The following is a 10,000-nucleotide window of genomic DNA, read 5'->3' as shown; positions in this document are numbered from 1 at the left end:
GCAGCGTGTAAGGAAAAGATTTTTAGGTTAGAGTATTGGATCTCACAATGATTTTTTTTACAGACTTTTGTTCAGACTTAAACCTTAAGCCCTTTGCAGAGTATTATACTTGGTTCATAGAGCATGTGTGATGATCAGTAATTAAAACCGTTTGCCAGCTGGTATTAAGATATTATCAAGTATCACATGTAGAGCAGTCAAATAATGATTATGTTAATTTCCGATTCAAAAAGTTTTTAGTGTTTAATTGTAACACTATTTAATGTAAACTGAATCACAGGTGCTCGTGAATATCATAAAGATGATATATACAGTGTCATTTAAGATATTAAGTTCTATAACCAGATGTATTCGTGTACATATATACGTGCTCATTACACTAGGAAATCACACCAAAAACTGCACCGTTGAACGAACACAAGAAAGGGATAGAGATGAAAAGAGTATCATTTACCCTGTGGTTAACATCTTTATTGTGAACAAGACATAATCATCAGGAAGAAGGTAGACGCAGACGCAAAATAAATAAATTAATAAAGTAATGAAATCATCGAAACGCGACGATTAAGTATTCATTTTTTTTTTTTAAAGACTAATCACAACATATTTCAAATAAGCTGATTACTAGCAAACTTATATCATTTTTTTGAAAATGATTTAGGACTGACAGTTCCTGCGTGCGAGTTGCCTACATTTATTATGATTCCCAGCCCATTTCTGATGAAAAAAATAAACAAAACAAAACAAACTCGCATTTGCACAAGCAGCAACACTATCGTCTCCGTGGATTCCGACCTGGGTTCTGGGCCTCGTCAGTGAGCCAGTCATCTCTCTTTCTTATTTACAAACTTTAAGGTCCGGGATAGTGTTGCGTATCTGCGCACACATAAATCACTCATCACTTACGTTATACTGCAACACAGGGAACACATACATGGTCCTGAATTCTAAACCACCACTCAAGTGCAGCTTTCACAATGTCTGGCGCGGGATGCGTGCGAGCATCGGGGAAGCCTGAGCAATTTTCGCTTGCTTCTTTTTGGGTTATGGTAAAGAATTCAGGAATCGGACATTATACACAACCCTGTGAGAAAGAGCCAGAAGAAGCTACATTGAAACATAAACCGTCTCGTACGTCATAATCTAATTGCACAATTTTGTTTACTGATCCTGCCTGCTAATTTACATAATAAACACAATCAAATCAAGTTATAAATAACCTGGTATAATCTTTGATACAATATCCAATCTTGATCCATTCACAATATTCGAAAAAATCACTTCAAAATAACGAAATACAAAACTAAATAACGTAAATACTACGCTGGCCAGGAGCTGAAATACCATAGCGACCCTGGAGGCACACTATAGCACAGTCCCCCAGACAAAGAAAATAGTAACAGAAATTTCTCGCTGTACTTTTTAAGGAGATACTAAAATATTTTATGTGGAGGTGGTGTTACTTCTCAAGTTGCATTATTTAGGCATGTTTTAGTGACGCTAATCCGTCTTAGGTACAAAACCCAAACTTCCTCTCAAAAGAAATTCGAAAACAGAAGAAAAAATAATATGATAGAGAATATAATTGCTCTTCTCTGTACCGTTATATTGCTAAACTAATTAGTACATCACGACCCTTTGAGAATTCGATGGTGAAAGAGCAAAGGGCGTTCCAGATCTTTACAAGAAGAAAAGAGACTCGCCATTTTACAAAAGATATAACACAGCGGAGGAGTGCTCGTCATGGCGACAGCTTTTGATTTTGTTTGCCAAAGAAAACATCTACTCCAGAGGCTCGTCGGACCTGGTAGCAAAGGTGGTTGCATCGTCAGCAGAAGCGCCAGCAGCAGCGTCAGCAGTCTCCTCAGTTCCCCCTTGGCCGGCGTCGGGTTCGGTGGTGGTGACGGGGGTCGTGTCTTCTGCTTCCTTTCCTAGAAAGCACCGAGACCGGTCGTGAGTTTGCCATGACAGCTTTTGGGAGGCGGGGACCTTGCAGCACACACACATATATTATTATATGAATGTATGCAGTGCATTATGAATGTGGGTATAAATATATGAATATATATATAATATATATATATATATATATATATAAATATATATATACACACACACACACAAGAACCTAATTGCTAGGATGAGATGCAACACCAGATATGATATCATTTTTTACTTTCTGGTTCTAGTTGATAATCAGTCTTACATTCTTAACTAAGAACATCATAGAATTTCCTCTTTAGTTATGCAGACTGACTATCGCTGGTATCACGCGCAGGGGAATCGTTCGATGCCTTCTGAACTGTTTACATGAACTACTACGACACGTTCTACCGCATTTATGACAGCGTGTGTGGTTTCATTATGAGTACTGAAAGTTCATTCCGAATTCCCCCCCTAATAATACCTAGAGCTCTGTCTAGTCTGAAGGGCGCTTAAGCTACATGTAAAAGGACATAATCCGATTAATATTTGGTGCAAAATTATTATCCTTGTGGATAGCATGCTAATTCATCCCCCTCATTTTTTTTTTTTTTTTTTTTTTTTTTTTTTTTTTGCTAAATTTCATACTTGTAAATGTGAAAACGATAACTTTGGCAAATATACGGAACAATTACAGATATATGTAATTTCGATAAAGATATAGAGTGACATCACATCTATGAAAGACTAACGATTTAGTTACTTTATCTACTTTAAAGAACCAAAGAGTAGACAGTGACGTCAGCAGAGAGTGAAGTGAAACGACATTTTCCATAATCTATCGGAAAGTTCACCTCAGACTGTGGCAAATAAATAAACAAATACACAAATAAATGAGTGAATAAATAAATAACACTAAATCGGAGAAGAAAAGTGTTGGCTGCGTCTTCTCCAACTCATTTTTGAAGGCATCCCATCCCTCACTGTGCACGATAGTTTCCTCATAAGCGATAACATTATTGAATAGGCGACTGCCATTTGCATACCATCATGAATACATTAGTCCTGTTGCAGGAAAATTTCATATAATGTTGCATCTCATGATCGGCAGCCCATTGTGACTTGCCTGTTGAAGGGGGGGGGGGGTGTCTTTGTAAAAGAAATATCTAAAACTTTCATGACTTTCTTTGTATTGTTGAAGGGGATATATGAAGAATTTTGAATCTTTTTTGTTTAGACTCTAACTAAAAGTTCACCTACCTTCATATTCTTGAACAAAGAACACGGAAGGTGTTTTACACAACGACACTATTGTATAATCTAGTGTTTTACAATTGTTTTATTGTCTATAGCCTATCGTACTGAGTTCTTTCTATCCCTAATCATAGTATTCTTCAAACTTCTAATACCTAAAATAAGTATTACAGCTAATGGATTTACAATTTTTTTTTGATGAACTATGTACACAAAAAATGGCAGGAATTCTTTAGAAATAGAAACTAAAGAAGGGAAATAACAGTACTGTTTTTACATACAAGAAAAAAGGCTATGCTATTCTTATATCTAATTTTACTCAGATATTTTGGAGACAGATATACATAACTCATTTCACTAGATAAGTATAATTCTTATTAATTTCTGTTTAAGTTTTTGTTATCATTATTATTATTATTATTAATACCAATGAAAGATGGCGAACAAATTAAATTAGTTTATGGTGTATTTAAAGTTAGATAATAATAGTAAGGTTAAAATTTGTTATGTTATAGACTAAAATTTCAATTCTTTATTTTTCTGGTGGATCATTTTTTTTTTAAGTAAATTATGTAATAAATCCTTTTAGACCTTTCAGCTATCATAACCCCTGATAAATAAATAAATGGATAATCAGCTTGTATTCGTAGAACCATACTTATTTAGTAAAATGTACCATTATTCAAGCATATCTGACATAGTTCTATTCCAAACAAATAATTATTCGTAAAGTGGCGTAACTTGTGGAAACTTTAGGGGGAAATGAGAGAAATAGTGAATAAAACGAGATTCAGAGAGTCTGTCAGTCAGTTTTATGGGTTAACAAATTATTTTCGAGACTGTTATCTGTAATCCTTATATATTGAAAGTACGGTTAGGATGAGTGTAAAAGCCAAAGCAATTAGAACCGTTCCCTTTGTATGCCTTAACGTGTGGAAGAAAACCATCGTTATCAATTATTGAAAACCCTCAGACACTATTATTAAATTGCCTATCAAAATGATTTCCTAAAAAATAAATTTTGATTAATATTTTTTTTTTCTTTTTCTTTTGGTGGGAAAAAATACGTACCCATGAAAGATCCGGTGATTGGTTGTCAAGCTACTGCATCTACTCGGCTAAAACAAAGCAACAGAATAAAGCTAAATCATGCAGTCTAAGCAGGCCTTTAATGTCTAGTTTTGTTATGTAAAAATTTATGCCCTTTTTTCCTTAACTGTAAGCAAATGCGTTACACTGAAACATCCATTGATTAAAGTACAACCTCAACACTGCAAAAAAGGCACAGTAGTGAAACAGGATTTTTTTTTTCTTTTCTTTCTGATATTATGTTTGTGGAAGAAATACAAGGATTTTTTTCCCCGTCCTCCAAAGAAACACAATTGAAATCCCTTTAATTTAGCAAAAAAAAACAAAAACAACAACAATGATCAGGTATGTCTCTTTAGTTCTCTTATTCCATAACGCTCCGTGATCGAACATGATGTACAGTAGAATGAAGATGTGAATTATGAGTCCTACTTAAAAAAAACAGGAACTGGAGTCACATATCCATTTTGTCAAGAGTTTCAGAAGTTGACAGTGTGCAGATAAGTAAGCAGCGTATCCCAAGGCTGCCGTTACACTACTATGGTTGTGTAAAAGAATGGCAAAAGAGGTTTCGAGTTATTGGGTTCAAAGGGACAGAAACAAAAAGACAGAGGAAAAGCTTTCTCTGATAAAAATAAAGAGAATCCATACTATCCGTCGACTTTTTTCTTTTCTTCTTTTCCTTCTCGAGTAGGTCCAAGACATTACAAAGAAAAACGCGTCTTGTCAGAGCTCTTACAACCAAGACCACCCACCGGAGACTAAAACATACCTGATGATTTCTTCTGTGTTACATGTGAGCGAAAAAATGCCCCAACTGCAAGAATCTTGTTGGTAGCAGATTGCAATTTCCTTGTGGCTTTGCTAGGCTCGCCAGCTACAGGGAGTGAACGAGAACGAGGCTCCCCTTAGAAACTGTTCTCAGACAAGGACCCGAAATCTATACACATATATGTCAATATCATATTCACATCTGGCTCTGGGTGAAAAGCCTATACCGCGTTCGAGATTGCAAGAAAAAAGAGACGGTGTTCATATGAGCCTCCTAATTGACATCAGAGGGTTTCATTAACTCTTAAGTGAAGGTCTAGCGCTGACTGACAAGGAGCTGTGGCAAAGGGTTGGCTTCTGATCTGCGGTGTCATGCTTTTCCCTTGAACTCTCGAAACCAGCGGCAGAGTACGCCGATGCTCGTAAGCCTCGAAACCGTTCTTTTTTTTTATGTAACCCTCATGTGTTTACTTGTTTTAGAAACCAAAGTGATAGTGATACAAGAGTCTAGCACTTCCTTCCTTCAAGCAAGATGCAGCGTTTGCAGGATTATTATAATCCTACTTTTTATGTTGGGCAAAGAAGCAACGCTGCAGTGACGTAAAATTGGAGTTGGATCAATGTCGTGGACAACCGGATCTTTTTTCATCCTTTAAATCCTCTTTGGTCCTGCAAGGATATTACTATGGTGGCTTAGGGCTGTCCATGAGATCCTTGTGTGTTACCCTGGCCGGTATGCTATGTATTTATTTGCTTCGTCTTCTTTTCTTTACGTTATGGCCATGCTGACGTTAATATTTTTTTTACCTCGCGTGTTTTACTTCCACCTCCAACCCGGCGGATTCACTTGCTGAAACAAGGAAGTACTTGTGAACCTTAAAAGTAAATTCTTGCATGCGGGTTAAATCTCCGTCAAAAATGCGAAAATGGCACGGAAAGGGTATACAAAAAGAAGCAACAGGAAGGAAAAATTAAGCGAGAAACACCATTAGCTAAGGAGATCATACAAAGCAAATTCACTCCATAAAGAAAGCCATGTTTTAGCGAGGTTATTGAATTCTCTGAGCCGGCTTAGAGGCGACCCTGTCTGACCGCTGCCCAATATGAGGTCGCCAGGGGTCACCTGTCACTCAGCTCTCCTCAGCATGGATTTAGGATTCATTGTTTTTTCCTTTCCTTTCCTTTCCTAGCTTATTATTTGGCATTCTGGTGCTTTATTGTTATTTATTCAATAACCAAGCGGATTCTATAGGCTGCTAAGGAGAGCGAGCTACTAGGCAGAGATATATACATACATACATGCAGAACGGTCTGTGTTTCAATCTTTCTACGAAGCATAACTATGAGCAGCGCTCTCTAATTTTTATTAAAAGATAAAATGTGCCCAAGAAATGATAACAAAATATATTATTCCTCTTACGGAAATATCGTAAACTACATAGTCTAAAATAGTAATTGCCTATACCGAAAAAATGCAAAACGGAATATGACAAAGAGCTACTAGCATTTAGAAACGATATCAGATGTCATGCAAAATCTCTCTACAGATGAAGCAGTGATTCCATGCGAATGACATTAAAAATATATATACACCTCAACGTACATCTCTAACGAGAAAGCAACAAATTACCGGCTGACGGAAATGAAAGTCTGACCATGACATGATGTCCGGGTCTGACATCACAGAGCCTACGCACCGTCTCGGCGGGACACCCAGACAAACAGTCTCTGGGACTGAGACCCGGATGTTTAGCGAGCTATGCCACAGCTGCCTCTGTAACGCAGGGATTTCGATTCTTCACGAAAAGTAAGAAATAAGAAAAAGAGAGCCAGAAGAACCTCTAACTTAGCCATTTCATTATATCTAAGCCATTTCATCCACTTATCTCCAGTTTATCTACCAATTAATGCGAATAAAAACACGGTTCTAGACCTTTCCTCGCGCCACAGACTCCTCTCGCGCGTTTCCTAGTGTGCCTTAATTGCCTTGTGTTCGGTCGGTGTCATGCAATACATAAAACAAAATAAAAAAGAGAAAAAAAAAACAGAAAGTGCTTCTTCCGCCATGACTAAGCGAGACGCTCTCATCACGGGCGGAAGAACTACACCCTCGTGACTGCCGTCTCCGGCCGAAGGTACTGCCGGCGCGGACGACCCTTCCACGTGAGAGGGTATGGACTCCAGGGTCTCAGGCGTCAAAGAATAAGCTAAATATGGTGAAACTCACGCACGTGGAAGGGATGTCGTGCGCCGAGACAGTGTTGCCAGGGGATCCATGCAAACGCGGACCTTAGCCGGGTGAATTGCAATATCGGACTGCGATGTTTTTTCGTGACGGGAATTTAAAGCAGAAAATTGCAGATTTCACATGTTGGTTGACTCCGTATTTGTGTGTGCAGTGTATTTGGATGAGAGAAGGAGATAGATAGATAGATAGATAGAGAGAGAGAGAGAGAGAGAGAGAGAGAGAGAGAGAGAGAGAGAGAGAGAGAGAGAGAGAGAGAGAGAGAGAAAGAAAGGCGAGTGAGAGAGAAAGGAGAGAGAGAGAGAGGAGAGAGAGAGAAAGGAGAGAGAGAGGAGAGAGAGAGAGAGGAGAAAGAGAGAGAGAGAGAGAGAGAGAGAGAGAGAGAGAGAGAGAGAGAGAGAGAGAGAGAGAGAGAGAGAGAGAAAGAGAGAGAGAGAAAGAGAGAGAGAGAGAAAGAGAGAGGCGAGTGAGAGAGAAAGGAGAGAGAGAGAAAGTGGAGAGAGAGAGAGAGAGAGAGAGAGAGAGAGAGAGAGAGAGAGAGAGAGAGAGAGAGAGAGAGAGAGAGAGGCGAGTGAGAGAGAAAGTGGAGAGAGAGAAAGTGGAGAGAGAGAAAGAGGAGAGAGAGAGAGAGAGAGAGAGAGAGAGAGAGAGAGAGAGAGAGAGAGAGAGAGAGAGAGAGAGAGAGAGAGAGAGAGAGAGACCGACAGACAGACAAAGATGTATCCTTACACATGCAGCAATAAGCACATATATTTGTGTGAATGCATAATTTACGTGACACTATATACCGTCTTTTCAAAGATGACAGTGAATCCCGCCACGATCCCCCACCGCCCTGATTGCAATAAACCCGGAGAGGCCACGCGACGCCCGCGCCGAGGCCGCCCCGCCGGCACGGGGAGGCGGCGCAGGCGAGGCGTCTTTACGGTCCTAAAGGGGAGGGCCACGGGAGGGACTGAGGACATCAGAGACAGAGACAGAGAAAGAGAGAGAGAAAGGGAGAGAGAGAGAGAAAGATAAGACGCCGTCGATGAGCTTGGCTCCGGAGCGATGTTGAATGAGACGTGATGAGTCGCCGCCGCCCAACTAACCTAGCTGCTGCCCTGCGTCCTCGCCGCCATCCCCGGCGGGCGCCGCCTCGTCGGCCCCGGAGCCAAGCCACCAGTCGGTGTCTCCAGGGGGAGACTCCCCGTGGCCGCCCTCCTCCTGGGCCACGGGGGTCTCCTCCTGGGTGACTGGCGCTTCCTCCTGGGCCGCAGGGGCCTCCTCCTCCTCCTTCTGCACCGCCGGGGGCTCGTCCTCGACCGCGGGGACCGGCTCTTCTTGAACCACAGGGGCCTCTTCCTCCCGAGCCACAGCGACCTTCTCCTCCTGAGCCACAGCGACCTCTTCCTCCTGGGCCGCTGGCGGCTCCTCGACCCATGGTTGTGGCTCTTCCAGCGGAGCTTCCTCCTGCTGCAGGGGCTTCTCGGGCTCGGCGGCGGGCTCGTCAGCCGCCTGTGGTTCATCGGCCGCGGTCTCCTGGGCCGCCTGCTCTTCTTCCTGTGGGGGAACCTGGAAGGGGGGTTGGGAGGGGGGTAGCTCACCCAGGGTCTCAGGCGTCACACACACAGCCTCACACACCACCTCGGTCGATGACTCACATTTTTCAGCAGCGGACTCACTTTTCACCTCGGCAGCGGGCTCGGCCGGGGCGGAAACCTCAGCTGGGGCGGACGCTTCGGCGGGGGCGGAAACCTCGGGGCCTGGGGCGTCCGTCTTCAGAGAGTTGCTTTCGGCCTCGAGGCGGGCCAACTCGGCCTCGGCGGCGGCGAGGGCGGCCAGCTCGGCCTCCATGGCGGCCTTGGCGGCGGCCTCACGCTCGGCCTTCCTCTTCTTCTTCTCGAGCTTCTTGCGCTCCTTCTCGTCGTCCACCTGCTCCTCGGACACGGGCGCCGCGTCGCCTTCGGAGGCCTTGGTCTCGGCGGGGGCGGAGGCGGGGGCCACGGAGGACGACTCCAGCTCGGAGGTGGAGGTGGGGGTGGCGGGGCGCCGCCTCCAGCTCGGCCACCACGTCGCGCTCCTTCGACTTCTTCTTCTTCCTGCGCTCCTTCTTCTCTTCGGACATGTCCTCGGCACCGTCGGCGAGGGGCTGCGGGGAAACACGTGTGAGAAAGGGGCGGGGGAGCGCCCGGCCTTACCTGCGCGACGCGGCGGCTGCGCGGCCTCCCTCGGCGCCTCGGGTGGTTAGCAACTGGCAGCTAGCACGGGGAGGGGGGAGGGGAGGCCGCATGCAAGGGCTGGATCGGGGAACATAAGGAAAAAATAACCAAATAAAACGGGGATCGAGAGGGAGAAAGTTACACTGAGGCACATTCAACGTCCCATCTACCTCTGATATATTCTACAATAATGTAAACAAAATGTCATGGTTTTCCGCAGCAACTACAGGTCTCTCAAAACAAATTCCAGTCATTATGAAAGCAATCCAAGTCCAAAGTCTGGACGCTTTACATAAAAAAATATCTACACAAAAATATCTACGTGATACGTTAGCTCGTAGCCTTGTAGTTTAAAGAGATGACTCTCCAAACTTCTGTGACTAAACTCTCGCCAAAGAACCGCGACCACGCAAAGACCACAAAAAGATGGCCATAACTACGCAAAAATGGCAAACCATGACCTGAAAACATGAAAAACTCTACAGCATATCCATAGGTCCACGGAGGATGAAAGCGT

The 10,000-nt window shown here is 43.0% G+C and overlaps 2 protein-coding genes across 13 annotated transcripts in view; both read right to left on the bottom strand.

Moving 5' to 3' along the window:
* Positions 1-449: 449 nt before the first annotated feature.
* Positions 450-9,118, bottom strand: LOC125041346 (fibrous sheath CABYR-binding protein-like). The gene is made up of 2 exons (XM_047636220.1): positions 8,374-9,118; positions 450-1,931 (listed from the first exon to the last, which is right to left on the bottom strand). Exons 1-2 carry the CDS (start codon positions 9,116-9,118, stop codon positions 1,783-1,785), a joined length of 894 nt encoding a protein of 297 aa, XP_047492176.1. The 3' UTR covers positions 450-1,782.
* Positions 8,925-10,000, bottom strand: part of LOC125044737 — a 69,797-nt gene continuing 68,721 nt past the window's right edge. For all 12 annotated transcript variants that reach the window (XM_047641622.1, XM_047641632.1, XM_047641660.1 and 9 more), the window contains one exon: positions 8,925-9,413. In XM_047641622.1, the coding sequence (XP_047497578.1) occupies positions 9,138-9,413 (276 nt within the window). In that variant the 3' untranslated portion in view covers positions 8,925-9,137. The remainder of the gene's footprint in view (positions 9,414-10,000) is intronic.

Source organism: Penaeus chinensis, chromosome 3 (genome assembly GCF_019202785.1).
Source record: "Penaeus chinensis breed Huanghai No. 1 chromosome 3, ASM1920278v2, whole genome shotgun sequence".
NCBI classification, from domain to species: Eukaryota; Metazoa; Arthropoda; class Malacostraca; order Decapoda; family Penaeidae; genus Penaeus; species Penaeus chinensis.
This window is presented reverse-complemented; position numbering and strand designations above follow the sequence as displayed.

What these genes read in the sequence shown, in the direction of transcription:
- LOC125041346 (XM_047636220.1), bottom strand. Translation starts at nt 9,118, where the DNA reads ATGGAGGCCGAGCTGGCCGCCCTCGCCGCCGCCGAGGCCGAGTTGGCC. An exon ending in GGACGCAGGGCAGCAGCTAG is followed by an intron (nt 1,932 to 8,373) that starts GTTAGTTGGGCG and finishes GGTGCTTTCTAG; the next exon opens with GAAAGGAAGCAGAAGACACG.